This window comes from Moschus berezovskii, chromosome 17 (genome assembly GCF_049115385.1).
Source record: "Moschus berezovskii isolate FMDL1 chromosome 17, NW_MosBer_1.0, whole genome shotgun sequence".
Lineage (NCBI taxonomy): Eukaryota > Metazoa > Chordata > Mammalia > Artiodactyla > Moschidae > Moschus > Moschus berezovskii.
Genome location: NC_142476.1, coordinates 53344451 through 53359726, shown reverse-complemented (window position 1 = coordinate 53359726; position 15276 = coordinate 53344451). Strand labels below are relative to the sequence as shown.

Sequence of the window (15276 nt, the reverse complement as noted above, 5' to 3'; positions counted from 1 at the left end):
TATTTGAAGGGTAATTAATCAGAAGATGAATCATAGAATCTGGCTTGATAAGACCCTATAGGGCATCAGATTCCACCCTCCACATTACCTACTAATTTCCTACTTATGAAATCTCCCCCCAAAACCATCATACAGACTCTGTCTGAACAAAATAAATATCAGAGCTTGAAATGCTAAAAAGTGCTTATATTGACCTAAAATTGGCCTCCCTATAACATCCTCAAATCCATAATTGGCCATAATTCTAATCTGTCCATGATGATTCTTCAAATGTTTAAAGGAAAATATTTAAAGTACTGTGTCAGGCCCTTGGAATAAGAGTCAGTACAGATACTCTCTTTTATAAAGTGAGTTCAAGGCAATTCCATCAGCAGCTAGAGCATAACTTCTCCCAAAGGGAATCTCCTAACTTTCCCCAGTAAATCAAATCCAGCTGAAGCAAATTGGCTCTATAACACTTTCACGTGATACCTCAACAAATGGACCTTTTCATTTCATTCAAGAAATATTTGTGGGGACTTCTTGGCAGTCCAGTGGTTAAGACTGCACTTCCACTGCACAGGGGCAAGGATTCGATCCCTGGTTGGAGAACTAAGATCCCACATGCACACGGAGTAACCAAAAAAATAAAAATTTTAAAAACACATATATAAAAAAAAATATTTGGGGGTACTAAGCATCAATTATGTTATGTTCCAAGTGCAACCCTATACCCTGGGGTCACAGCAGAGTACAAATCAGATGAAGTCTTTGTACTTGAACTACTACTCTGTGTCTTAATCCTGAAAAACAAAAGAGGTATATTCAGTTTTGTGGAACAAGCTCATCTGTGAGACAAGGAAATGCAAATGTTCAGGAAGATAGTATCTTTGAGGTAATTTTGCATCTAATCTTTGATCCTTCTGATTTAAAAATTTACTAACTTGGGGAGAGAAAAATGTCACAAAAAAATTGGGGGGAACAACAACTAAAATCACATGATAAAGAGTTAAGCTTGTGTGTAGGACCAAAATGCTATAGGAATTTAAAGAACAGAGGCTCAGTGATGGGAAATGCAAAGAGGAAGCTCATTTAGGGAAATGTTTTTATACTTAGAATAGTTTCTTTTTTTTTTTTTTTTATCATTTTCTATGTCCCAGGAACACTTCTAAGCCAACTGTCATGTGTTGTTGACTCACTTGATTCTAACAAAACCCTGCAAAGAAAACACTACTATCTTCTTCACTTTTTATGATACACAGAGGAGTAGAATAATTTTCCAAGGTCACAGACAACATGGTCCAGAGTCTGGCTGTGTAACCCAGGGGTTCCCAACCCCCTGTGGCCTGTTAAGAACCTGGCCACACAGCAGGAGGTGAGCGGAGGGTGGGTGGGCAAGCCGGGGCGGCGACACTTCATCTGGCCCTGGCCATCGCTCCCCATTGCTTGCATTACCACCTGAACCATCCACACCTCCACCCTAATCCCTGGAAAAACTGTCTTCCACAAAATCACTCCCTGGTGTCATAAAAGTTGGGGACCACTGGCTTAACCAATACATTATATTGCCTCTCATCATTCTCACGAGTTCATGTTAACTCATGGCCAAGGTCAGACACCCCTCCATCAGTACAATGGTGACACGATGGTTTCCTAGAGGTGAATCAGGACCCTGTGGAGACAGGAGGAGAATTTTCCCTGCCTACCTTTCCACCCCACACCTTCTCTTCCCCACTGGTGACCATCCACTGGCAGCGGGTAAGAGAAGGATGACAGCGCAGCTGGGACGCCGGCAGTTTGCCAGGGTCGGGGCCAGCCCAGGGCGGTGTTGTAGCAGCACCTGTGGTGGCCACAGTGTCTTGGCTCTGCATCTCAACCCCACCCCACCAGCTTCTGGATGACCTCGTGTCATATCACACCAATCTGAGATTCGATTTCATGTGTTTATAAAAAACTCAGTTTGCCGAGGTGATCCTTTCCTGGTCTGCTGCTCTATTATTTCACTCGAGAGTTTGTGGAGGAAGGCTGGAGGCAGCAGCACAGTGCAGAACACAAAACACCGCGTACTAAAGGATCCGATTTCAGCCATTCTGCCAAAAGCTACAGTCTTGACAACTGTACTGTTATTTAGCACCAGTTCTGAGTGAGGGGGTGGGAACATACGAAGCACAGGGTTAAACCAGTAACCTGAACATTTCCCTCCTCACATTCACAACACCAGAAACCAGCTACAGAGGATTCAAAAGGAGCAAATCCCTTAATCTTTCCAATTCTTTTTCCTGGTTTGCTAGAGCATCCAAGGATGGGGTGGGGCTTTCACTTATGAATAAATGGTTCTGCTTCATTGTCCCCACACAGGACAACATGGTCAAACGAGTTGCGATTGTGGGCGCTGGGGTCACTGGCCTGGCTTCCATCAAGTGCTGTCTGGAGGAAGGGCTAAAGCCCACCTGCTTCGAGAGGAGTGATGACCTTGGCGGGCTGTGGAGATTCACTGTAAGTAGGGTTTCCGTGACTTTGTTGTATGTCTGTTGGAAAAGGCTTGACTGGTGCAAAAAGAGACTGAATTTCTTCCACAAGGGCTGGCGCCCATGAGGAGGAGCTAGAAACATCTGCTGAACAGGGAGACAGAAAGGGCCATTGAAAATTATTTTTTTAAAAAAGAAGCAGGGCACAGCCTGATTTGGGTAGGAAGTGCATCAGCTGCCTTATAAACTACACCCAAAGCCAAGAGGAAGAAAGATGCCCACGAAGGGTAGAAGAGGATGAAGTGGCTGAGACAAGCCACGAAAGCTCAGGACAGGGGAGGATAAGAGCAGAACTCTGGGAGTCTGAAGCAAGAAACTGCAGTGTGGGGGCAACGGTCTGAATACAGTGCAGGAATTTCTGCCTCTGCCTGCAAGACTGAGCTGCTTATACCAACTTCTTTTTCCAGCCCTGCTCTATCTGAAGTAAAGCAGCATAAGACTCCGTGTAGGGGGAGTTCTGTACTCAAGGTCTGGTGGTCCAGGCAGTTCCAACCCATGACAAGGACAATCACAAGTAAAGGATGTGAGTTTGGAGACTTTTTTGTTGCTGGAGGAAAATAAAAGTAATATTCTCGGGACTACAGTATGGATTGGAGAGGGGAGGAGGGAGGAGAGGCAAATATAAAGCCCACCCTTGACTGGCCTGCGACCCAGGAGAATCACAGGGACCCTGCTGGAGGTCACTGAAACCCTGTGAACGCCACAGCTCAGCCAGAGAGATTTTTGCATCAGATTTCCCCAAAACCTCCTATTTTTCCTTCTTCTCAGGAGAACAAGAACATTTCCCATGAGTTTTAAATGTGCTAAGGAGAAAGATGTCAGAAAGAATGAAAAGGAGCAAGGTGTCAAATATCCTGGCCTCAGAGCCCCTCAGAGACAAAGAGAAAGACCTAGCATTCTCTTATTGAAGGATAGAACTTGGAACAGGAATAAAGCATTCATTTTCTAATTCAGTGAGCAAAGCTCCAGAGAGGCCAAGGGTGCTAGTTTAGTCCCAGCATAAACCAGCTTGGCTCACATAAAGAAAAACTGCATATCTTGAAATGTGTCCAACCACATAATGTGACCATCGATGCACAGAGACCTCCCCAAGGGGCCTAGGGAAAAGAGAACTTCTGTTCCTATGATTCAAACCACATACATTCCAATAGACAAGCAGAACCTGACATGTATGCCATTATTTCTAGCCTCTCGTGGCCATTGAAGACACTACTAATCAAACACTATTAGGACTCAGGGACTCATACTCAAACATTTGCGATTCTTTAGACTGTAACCTGCCAAGCTCCTCTGTTCATGGGATTTTTCAGGCAAGAATACTGGAGTGGGTTGCTATTTCCTCCTCGAGAGGATCTTCCCAACTCAGGGATCAAAACCGTGTCTTCCATGTCTCCTGCATTGCAGGAGATTCTTTATCTCTGAGACATCAGGGAAACCCAATCAAACATTATGTCCTTTCCCTAATGAACCTCAGAATCCTTCTTAACACAATACCCCAGATTACCACTAATTAATCTGATGGATTAGAATCGATCCATCAGAGTTGAGAGCTGGCTTGCAGAAAAAAACTGCCAGAATAGAGGGACAATTAGCAGAGTTGTTTGGTTAAAGTAATCTCAGTCATAGCAAAATGTAAGCCCAGAGTCCTTGGGATACCAGAGAAAAATGCCCCCTTATGTCAATCACATATACCCAATTATTAACACACTAAAAAAAAAAAAAAACCATTGATGAAGAATCAAGAGAAATGTGTTCTAGATCCATCTGTGCCCAACTGGCACCTGTGCACAAAGCACTGTGAGGGACACAAAAATGAGAGAGTCATCCTGCCCTGCGGAGCTACTAAAAGACTGATAGAAAGAGGACAAGATCTTGAAAGTCGGGAGCAGTACTATGGGCATTTAAATGAGGTCAGGATTATATCCACTTGAGGCAAGCCAAGGAAGGCTTCATGGAGGAGACAGTGTGTGATGGACTCTGAAAGATTTCAAAAGGCAAATGAGATTGAGTGGGAAATACCAGGAAGGAGATTGTAAAGAAAAAGTACTATGCTTGATGGAAAATAAAAATAGCTTATTGGTACGAGGGGTATGTGTAAGAGAAAACATGGGAGAAGAGCACAGTGGTGGAATGTTTGAGGATTCACGCTCCATTTAGAAGGAGCTTCCCTGGTGGCTCAGCTGGTAAAGAATCTGCCTGCAATGCAGGAGATGAAGGAGATGCTGGTTCGATCCCCCGGTGGGGAAGATACCCTGGTGGAAGGCATGGCAACCCACCCAATATTCTTACCTGGAGAATCCCATAGAGAGAGGAGGCTGGTGGGCTACAGTCCTTAGGGTCACAAAGGGTTGGACACAACTGAAGCAACTGAGCACACACACACGCATTCCATTTAGAAAGCAATGGATAATAAGCAGAATTAATGTCTTTCTTCAATCCTGGGTGTTCATTGAAAGGACTGATGGTGAAGCTGAAACTCCAATACTTTGGCCACCTCATGCGTTGAGTTGACTCACTGGAAAAGACTCTGATGCTGGGAAGAATTGGGGGTGGGAGGAGATGGGGACGACAGAGAATGAGATGGCTGGATGGCATCACCGACTCGATGGACATGAGTTTGAGTGAACTCCGGGAGTTGGTGATGGACAGGGAGGCCTGGCGTGCTGTGATTCATGGGGTCGCAAAGAGTCGGACACGACTGAGCGACTGAACTGAACTGAACTGAATGTCTTTCTTGGTTGCTATTGTATTTGTTTTGTTTGCATGATAGGAAGACCCATATATGTTTCTCTTAGGTAAAGAGAAAATACCCGGATAACAGGAAATGAATACATTAGCCCAAATTGAGACAAAATCCTAGCAGTAAACGGAAGAAGTAGAATTGCAGATCCAAGTGGAAGGATTTGCCTTGGGAAAGTGCAGAGGCACTCTTTCCTCAGAGACAGGAAAGGAAGGAAAAAGGGACATGGACGAGAGATGTTGAAGTAGGGGAAAGAAGACACAGGAGCAAACACAATGGAGGCCTCAATTCTTTCAGGAAAACATGGCATCTGTGGAGGCTGAAGAAGTCAGGGTGGAGAATGAAGGAAAAAAGAGGTCACTGTGAGGCAAGTGATGATAGCACATCTAAAGGATGAGAAAGAGGGCGACCCAGCAGTAGACTAAATAAAATGGTACCCGATTAACAACTCCTTTCAGTCCCTGTTACCTCATCTGTAAAATGAGAACATGGAGTCAGTTTAAAAAAATAGATAAAAGCTAAATTACTAGGATCTTGGGAGGCAGGAAAAATCATCTCCACCTTCATTCAGCAGCTCTCTCTTGATACAGAAGCGTCTTTAAGGCACCTCTGTACTACCTGGCAGTTTCTCTAAAGCCTGATTGAAAATCTCTAAACTAAGTGACCTTGAAGGGGACTAACATGCTATGAGTCTCCTGAGTCTTTCTAGAGATATCCCTTCCAGCTCCTACCCCAGCAGATACACACACACACGCACACGCACACACACACACACACACACACACACACACAAAAGATGGTTAGAGATGTCTTGGCAATCAAAGCAAGTGGCACATTCAAAACCTGTAGAATTAGAGAGTCTGCCTAGGCAAGGGCTGTCCTTGCCACAAAATGTACAAGGGTTATCTTTAGGACCTGTTCTGGGTGGAAGGGGCCACAAAGCAAAAATAAACAGGCAAACTGCAGAAACCTAATAAAACAAATATGGAGGTTTCCATTTACAAATGGAGAGACGCCCTCAACATTATAGAGATTATGAACTGCTGCAGTTTAATTCAATATTCATGTGGGCATAACTCTGGCCTCTTCTAGACCACAGTCTTAAAGAGGAAGCAGAGAAAGGTTGCAGCGGAAAAGAAAGCCCATCATTCGTTGGGGCGGGGGAGGGGGTGGCAACGTTTCAAAAGAAAAGAACCCACTTGTGAGCACCAACTCCAGTGGCAGCAGGAGGTAAGTGTGCAACATCTGTTCTACAACCAATTCTCTCAGGCTCTTGAGAGGGAAAGGAGGCTTACAACAGTAATGCTAAAGGCTGATATTCAACTCTAGAGGAATAATTGAAGAAAAACATGCCAGGAATTATCCTGTCGCTCATAACTAATATTACTCTTAGTGTTTTAGGTTAGGAAGGAGCCTTGAGAAACAGCCTTCGTATAGAACCACACTGACATCATCTAGAGGTAATTATACTATGCTGACAGAAACACATTCTGCTTCACCCTTCACATCTCTGTAACAATAATCCTCCCCTGGAATGACATTCTTCCTTCTGTGCATCAAGGTCTTTCCCTCCACACATGTATCCTTTTGCTTATTCCAGTTATTGAGCACCCACTATGTGCTTTGTGCTGTGCTGTACTTAGTCGCTCAGTTGTATCAGACTCTTTGCAATTCCATGGACTGTAGTCTGCCAGGCTCCTCTGTTCATGGGGATTCTCCAAGCAAGAACACTGGAGTGGGTTGCCATGCCCTCCTCCAGGGGATCTTCCCAACCCAGGGATCGAATCCAGGTCTCCTGCATTGTAGGCAGATTCTTTACCAGCTGAGCCAGCAGCGAAGCCCAAGAATACTGGAGTGGGTAGCCCATCCCTTCTCCAGGAGAACTTCCTGACCCAGGAATTGAACTGAGATCTCCTGCATTGCTGGCGGATTCTTTACCCAGCAAACCCACAAGGCACCTTACGTACCACATATTTTTTGATTCAGTGAGGGCAATGATTAAGTATAATACTTCACCCCTTAAATCATTGAAGGTTTCTTTAGGTGTAGAGTTGAACACGACTGAAGTGACTTAGCAGCAGCAGCAGCAGCCTAATTCTTACAGGGGCTGAAATGATTTGTTAAATGGGTACCTTTTTACTTCTTAAAAACTTTATTTTTTAAGTACAGTAATCTTAGTAGGTTTCATTTTATTCATATATTAAACGAACATTTATTGAATTCATATCATCTTGGAAGAGATCCACCTGAGAGGCCCCTGCCCTCTCATGGGGTTCCTCAAGCCTTCCCTGAGGTTTCCACAGCCCGCCTGTGCTGTAGATCTGAAGACAGATCTATAGACTGTGGACAGACTATATATAGGCAGTCTGACTATAGGGAAAAGAAGTGACAAAGTAAAATGGGCTCTGACTGTTCAAAGGAGAGGAAAAGAAGGAAATAATTGTTCTTGAGAACAAGAGCTGTGAACAACCTAGCTCAGGGTTCCCCATACTCAGCGCTGAGAGAAAGTCTCTATGTGTCTATATAGTAATCACTTTAATTATCATTTTATGTCCATTTTTAAATGAGAAAGGAGAGACCCCTGACCTGACAAAGCTTTCTTCCCATTGCCAACAATCTTCTCTGGAGGACACAGAACTTGAGAAAGTAAATCTCCATGGTAATTGTAGAAGAATAAGACAAAACAGTTAATATTTTTTGAGAGCTTATCAGGCACTGTTCTAAATGCATTAGAGCTATCATTTCATTTTATCCTAGGGTTATATGTACTATTGCTATTCCTATTTCGAGAGGAGAAAACTGAGACACAGAGAACTTAAGAAAATTCCCAAGGTCACCCAGCAAAAAATGTTCTGCTTAAATATGAACACAGGCTGTCTGACGCCAGGACCTGTGCTGTCAAGAACTATACTCCATTCTGTTCCAGAGTCTGTGCCATAGCTCAGGAATAAGGACATGCAAATCCTGGACTGTTCATGAAATCCCATGAAGTGTTCGACTGAATATAATGTCCTTACTATTGTTTTGCAGCACCAAGTGGACCAAGAAGCCAAAAACCCCTCCATTCTTGCCCTTATTATTTCCCCTTTTCCCTCCTCTCATTTGGGCTTCCCTGGTGGCTCAGACAGTAAATAATACACCCGCAATGCAGGAGACCTGAGTTAGATCCCTGGGTTGGGAAGAGCCCCTGGAAAAGGGGATGGCTGGCTACCCACTCCAGTATTCTGGCCTAGAGAATTCCATGGACAGCGGAGCCTGGCAGGCTACAGTCCATGGGCTCACAAAGAGTTGGACGTGATTGAACGACTTTCACATACACACACCTCTCATTTAGTTGCCCCTTCAAGACAAAAATGTTTCCCCTAAGTGCCCTCATCAATTCTCAGGAAAAACATGCGTCAACACACAGCATACCATGGCAACTGGCAGACTAACACAGAGAGAATGCCAAGAGTGCCTGCAGCCAGGGGTCCCAGCGGGGCCTAGGAATCACTGGGACATTTTTTCACCGAGGCAAACCCTGGAGGGGAGGGCTCAGGACTTGCAAACCTCATTCAGAAGTGCCATGGACCTATAATCTCTGTATATACGTTAAACACACCAGACCGTTTGTTTTTACCAAGAGAAACAAGCAGAGGAGGAAAGAGACAGAGCATATTGGATTCCACCCTAAAGGCTGACATCTGTGATACATTCTTTCACAATAGGCTTCAGTGTTTCCTGTAAAGTTTTCTTCTTCCTGCCTTTACAATTATCTTCCAAAATTTTGCAAAACAAAGTTGGTTTTGATTTCTTTATTTTCTATTTTTGTTTGTGGGTTCAATTGTTTTAAGGCCTCCATGGTTTCATGACTTATCCAATTTCAGTGAGTCTCCACAGTTCTTTGATTTTTAAACATGCCATTCAGTTCAGTTCAGTTTAGTCACTCAGTCGTGTCCGACTCTTTGCAACCCCATGAATCACAGCACGCCAGGCCTCCCTGTCCATCACCAACTCCCAGAGTTCACTCAAACTCATGTCCACAGAGTCGGTGATGCCATCCAGCCATCTCATTCTCTGTCGACTCCGTCTTCTCCCACCCCCAATCACTCCCAGCATCAGAGTCTTTTCCAGTGAGTCAACTCATCACATGAGGTGGCCAAAATATTGGAGTTTCAGCTTGAGCATCAGTCCTTCCAATGAACATCCAGGATTGATCTCCTTTAGAATGGACTGGTTGGATCTCCTTGCAGTATAAGGGACTCTCAAGAGTCTTCTCCAGCACCACAGTTCAAAAACATCAATTCTTCAGTGATCAGCTTTCTTCACAGTCCAACTTTCACATCCATACATGACCACGGGAAAAACCATTGCCTTGACTAGACGGACCTTTGCTGGCAAAGTAATGTCTCTGCTTTTTAATATGCTATCTAGGTTGGTCATAACATTCCTTCCAAGGAGTAAGCGTCTTTTAATTTCCTGGCTGCAATCAGCATCTGCAGTGATTTTGGAGCCCAAAAAAATAAAGTCTGATACTGTTTCCACTGTTTTTCCATCTATTTCCCATGAAGTGATGGGACCAGATGCCATGATCTTTGTTTTCTGAATGTTGAGCTTCAAGCCAACCTTTTCACTCTCCTCTTTCACTTTCATCAAGAGGCTTTTGAGTTCCTCTTCACTTTCTGCCATAAGGGTGGTGTCATCTGCATATCTGAGGTTATTGATATTTCTCCCAGCAATCTTGATTCCAGCTTGTGCTTCTTCCAGCCCAGCATTCCTCATGATGTACTCTGCATATAAGTTAAACATGCCATTACTAAATGTTTTAAAGTTTCTTGAACTATTTTTATGAAAATCTTTACAACAAGATATTATACATATCTCTACCCTTCTTTAACAGTGTATATTCCAAATTTAGCCTTTTATTATTGCTAACTAGAAATCGGCAGTATTAACAAAGTATTATTTACAATATGATGCTCTCAGATGCCAGAGAAAAGTGAATGAGCTTTGGTCACACACTAACTGATCCCAAAATGTTTATAACTGACATTCTAGTTGTTTCCCTTGCTGTTTGCTCTCACTTCTCAATATTACAGCTCTTTAGAGCTATTCACATTCTCTTCATCCCTATAACTCAGAAGAAATTTGATCATGTTTAACTACATCAAAACAACACTAAATTTAGTTCTAATACCTGGCTTCAAGTTTAAGGATGGTCTAAAGCTGTGCTGTTCAGTAAGGTAGCCACCAGCCACATGTAACTGTGGAATGTAGTCGATTTGACTAAGGAACTAAATTTTTTATTTCATTTAATTTCGATTAATTTTAATTTTAAAGCCAAAACTCAATGCAGTTATTGGAGAATTTTTACGTGTTTGTTAACAATTTGGGTATGCAAATCCTCTTTTTACTTAGCATTTGGATTCAGACTTGTAAAATATACACTAGACTTAAAAGACTTAATAGGAAAAAAGCTCATACTTCATTAATAATTTTGATTGATTACATATTGAAATTATAAAATTTTGGCATCATTGAGTATCCTCTTTACCTTTTTTAATGTGGCTATTGGAAATTTTTAAAGTGCATGTGTGGCCTACATCCGACTCCTATCAGGTTCAGTTCAGTTCAGTTCAGTTGCTCAGTCGTGTCCGACTCTCCGCGACCCCATGAATCACAGCACGCCAGGCCTCCCTGTCCATCACCAACTCCCGGAGTTCACTCAAACTCATGTCCACAGAGTCGGTGATGCCATCCAGCCATCTCATTCTCGGTCGTCCCCTTCTCCTCCCGTCCCCAACCTTTCCCAGCATCAGAGTCTTTTCCAGTGAGTCAACTCGTCGCATGAGGTGGCCAAAGTATTGCAGTTTCAGCTTTAGCATCAGCCCTTCCAATGAACACCCAGGATCGATCTCCCTTAGAATGGACTGGTTGGATCTCCTTGCAGTATAAGGGACTCTCAAGAGTCTTCTCCAACACCACAGTTCAAAAGAATCGATTCTTCAGCAATCAGCTTTCTTCACAGTCCAACTCTCACATCCATACATGACCACGGGAAAAACCACAGTCTTGACTAGACGGACCTTGGTTGGCAAAGTAATGTCTCTGCTTTTTAATATATTATCAAGGTTGGTCATAACTTTCCTTCCAAGGAGTAAGCGTCTTTTAATTTCCTGGCTACAATCAGCATCTGCAGTGATTTTGGAGCCCAAAAAAATAAAGTCTGACACTGTTTCCACTGTTTTTCCATCTATTTCCCATGAAGTGATGGGACCAGATGCCATGATCTTTGTTTTCTGAATGTTGAGCTTCAAGCCAACCTTTTCACTCTCCTCTTTCACTTTCATCAAGAGGCTTTTGAGTTCCTCTTCACTTTCTGCCATAAGGGTAGTGTCATCTGCATATCTGAGGTTATTGATATTTCTCCCAGCAATCTTGATTCCAGCTTGTGCTTCTTCCAGCCCAGCGTTCCTCATGATGTACTCTGCATATAAGTTAAATAAGCAAGGTGACAATATACAGCCTTGACGCACTCCTTTTCCTATTTGGAACCAGTCGGTTGTTCCATGTACAGTTCTGACTGTTGCTTCCTGACCTGCATACAGGTTTCTCAAGAGGCAGGTCAGGTGGTCTGGGATTCCCATCTCTTTCAGAATGTTCCACAGTTTATTGTGATCCACACAGTCAAAGGCTTTGGCATAGTCAATGAAGCAGAAATAGATTCTCTTCTGGAACTCTCTTGCTTTCTCCATGATCCAGCGGATGTTGGCAATTTGATCTCTGGTGCCTCTGCCTTTCCTAAAACTTGCTTGAACATCTGGGAGTTCACGGTTCACATATTGCTGAAGCCTGGCTTGGAGAATTTTGAGCATGACTTTACTAGCGTGTGAGATGAGTGCAATTGTGCAGTAGTTTGAGCATTCTTTGGCATTGCCTTTCTTTGGGATTGGAATGAAGACTGACCTTTTCCAGTCCTGTGGCCACTACTGAGTTTTCCAAACTTGCTGGCATATTGAGTGCAGCACTTTCACAGCATCATCTTTCAGCATTTGAAATAGCTCAACTGGAATTCCATCACCACCACTAGCTTTATAGATAATTATACTTTTGAAATACAATAAAAAGAGCTATAATAAGGTGAAAATGAAACAAAAGATAAATTCAAATTTCTTTGAAAGTATGTACAAGGCAATTACTGTAGAGAATCACTATTATACTTGTAACTTTTTGCCTAACAAAACATTATGTGTGAAATACCAGTTCTCCATTAAACACCTATAGGCACACTTTCTCTACACATTGAACATATTAATACTTAAGGCTTATAATGTGGTAATTAAGCTTGCTTCTTGTTTGTCATTTTATCTAATCTGGATTGGATGGGCAACAACACTCCTCCCAAGACATAACATATATCTAAACCATTTCTAAGTTTTGTTTAACAGCACACATAGAGAGATGAAGCTCACAGAATATAAGAACGGAATGGAAGAAAAAAATTCAAAGCAACCTCAGCAAGCTCAGGATATTCATTTTTTTTTAACTGCTATCCAAAATGAAGCAAGTGGCACTGTATTTTTAAAACTTATCTTCAGTCCTTTATCAGTAGTAGTCAGTTCTGACCATTTATTCTGTAAAGTTATAATCAAATATCAATTATCTTCCAAACAAAGAAAATAGCTCATAGCTTTTATGCACTTTTGGGTAACAGTTTTCAGTTTCTGTACTTACATTGTCATAAACTGGTAGCAAAGAGTTCATACCAGTCTGGCTCTTTGAACAGCACTGCTTTAGATCTTCCTACAGAATAAAAGGTCAGGATTTAAACAGTCATCTTTCTCAGAAGCCATTTAGATTCTAGTTTTCTAGATGTGTTCTGGATAAATGAGACTGTCAGATGTGGAGCCACAAATAAGCAGGATAAGGTGATCTCATCAGTTGATGAGATCTGTATCATTAATTCAAACTACAAAGAGATGTTATAATTTTATTTTCTGTTATCACAACACAAGTCACTTTTAATACAGCTCTAGATTCACACTTTTTGAAGGAACAAAGTACGTCCTCTCCGTATGTGAGGTCTATGTTCATGTTTCTATTTGATCATAAAAATGACTTTTATTTCACAGGGAAAAGGAACTATACATATCCAAGATGGCGAATAATATTAAAATGCTAAGAACTTTCCCACTGAAATTTGAACAATCCTTTATAATACATCCAAAAACAGAGGCAATGTATATACCTAAATGAATAACTAAAACTGCCCACTATTCAGCCTTGTAGTATTAGTTGCCTGAAATGTTGCTATTTGGTAGTTATTTAAGTTCAAACTGGGACGGGAAATTCTTTAACATATTGCCATGCTCGCAGTTGTCCAGTCTGGAAACACTTGACCTGCTTCTTCTCCCAAACCTTAATCTAGACAGGTAAGTTTATCCTATGTTTGTTAGCTCATAATGATGAAATTGTAAATCTGATCATGATATTCATCATTTTTGAAGTTAAGTTCAGGATACCAAATCCCATTAGAAAATAGAAGATCGCATACATAAATTGTCTGGGTCACCTTAATCTTAGTCAATGTTTCAAATGTCTAAAAATTAGTATTCATTTCATGTGTGTGTACACAATATGCACACATGCATACACACTCATGTGCATACACTGCTTATACAGGAACATGTTGAAGAAGGCAGAGCCAGCCTCTACAAGTCTGTGGTTTCCAACAGCTGCAAAGAGATGTCTTGTTACCCGGACTTTCCATTCCCAGATGATTATCCAAACTATTTGCCAAATTCTCACTTCCTGGATTATCTCAAAATGTATGCAAACCGGTTCAACCTCCTGGAATGCATTAAATTCAAGGTAAGAAAGACACAAAACGTCAGTTAGCAGTCAGGAAATATTTCCTACTTATTTTGTGTTATATCTCTCTACCTTGGGCTCTATAAATGAGAGAATGAACTGGCAAGACCAACAACACCTGGTTGGATTCTTTTTCCCCTTTTACTTACAATCGCCCTAAACGTATACAGTGTTATATGTCTATTATATCTCAATGAAACTGGAGAAAATTAAAAGTACTCAAGTTGTCCAAAGAATATTTCATCCCACTTCCTTATTTTCCATGGGATAGAGAAAAAGTAAAACAGTACCATAATTGATGGATATAATCCACAAAAATATTTTTAATGTATTGGAATTTATGAACCTGAAGCGTTTCCTTTGCTACATGCTTTCCAAGCCTGTTTTAAAATAACTTAAAAAAATATAAAACTGGATGTTTACCAAAGTTTTAAGAAAGTACACACAAGCAGCTATCTGTGAGAGGTTTTGTTTTTCCTTCCTCTCTATACATTCCAAACTTTCAATGATAAATTCAGTATTTTCAAGATAAAAATAAATTTTATTTTGAATGATTTTTTAATTAGCTGAAAATTTATGTTTTAAAAAGATCATTGCTAATACAAATGTAGACCCCCAACGAGCACTTCAAGTATGATAAACCAGACAGTGAACCATTAAGTGGGACTTGAAAAGTCTGTCTTCTTTGAAACCTGAAAAGGAAAATGAGGCAGCAAATTCTCTTTTAAGCTTTTAAATTTGACTTGTAAATTTATTTTATATAATTTCTGAATCAGAACCTAGTACCCATGGACATACATGTACTCGAAGAGAACAAAAATAGACTACATGGGTGATTAGAGGTGCCAATTCTGCACAATGGAAATCTCCCATTTCCTCCATTTCTGTGCTGTCTCTGTATCCACAGTTCCACATCATGGATTTAAACACTTATGATTCCTGTTTACTGTAATATTTACTGTTTTTTAAAAATCCAGATATAAGTAGACCTGCACAGTTCAAACCCATATTGTTCAAAAATCAACTGTATTTGAAATTCAGACAACTCCACAGAAATTCACCCATAAAATGAGCACTTTTCCATAGTTCTCTCAGTCTGGGCAAACTTCAGTACCATAGCCTATAAGGCCTTTCATAAGCTAAGATACTTGTGACCAGATTTATATTTTCAATTATATA

At 41.4% G+C, this 15276-nt stretch overlaps 1 protein-coding gene across 3 annotated transcripts in view; it reads left to right on the top strand.

Moving 5' to 3' along the window:
• The window catches only part of FMO1 (flavin containing dimethylaniline monoxygenase 1), a 33788-nt gene that overhangs the window by 5112 nt on the left and 13400 nt on the right, over positions 1-15276 (top strand). For 2 of the 3 annotated variants that reach the window (XM_088845474.1, XM_088845475.1), the window contains exons 2-3: positions 2338-2475; positions 13909-14097. In XM_088845474.1, coding sequence (XP_088701600.1) covers positions 2338-2475; positions 13909-14097 — 327 coding nt within the window. Of the gene's footprint in view, positions 1-2337; positions 2476-13639; positions 13659-13908; positions 14098-15276 lie in introns of those variants that run through there. The other variant, XM_088845476.1, reaches the window with a different exon arrangement.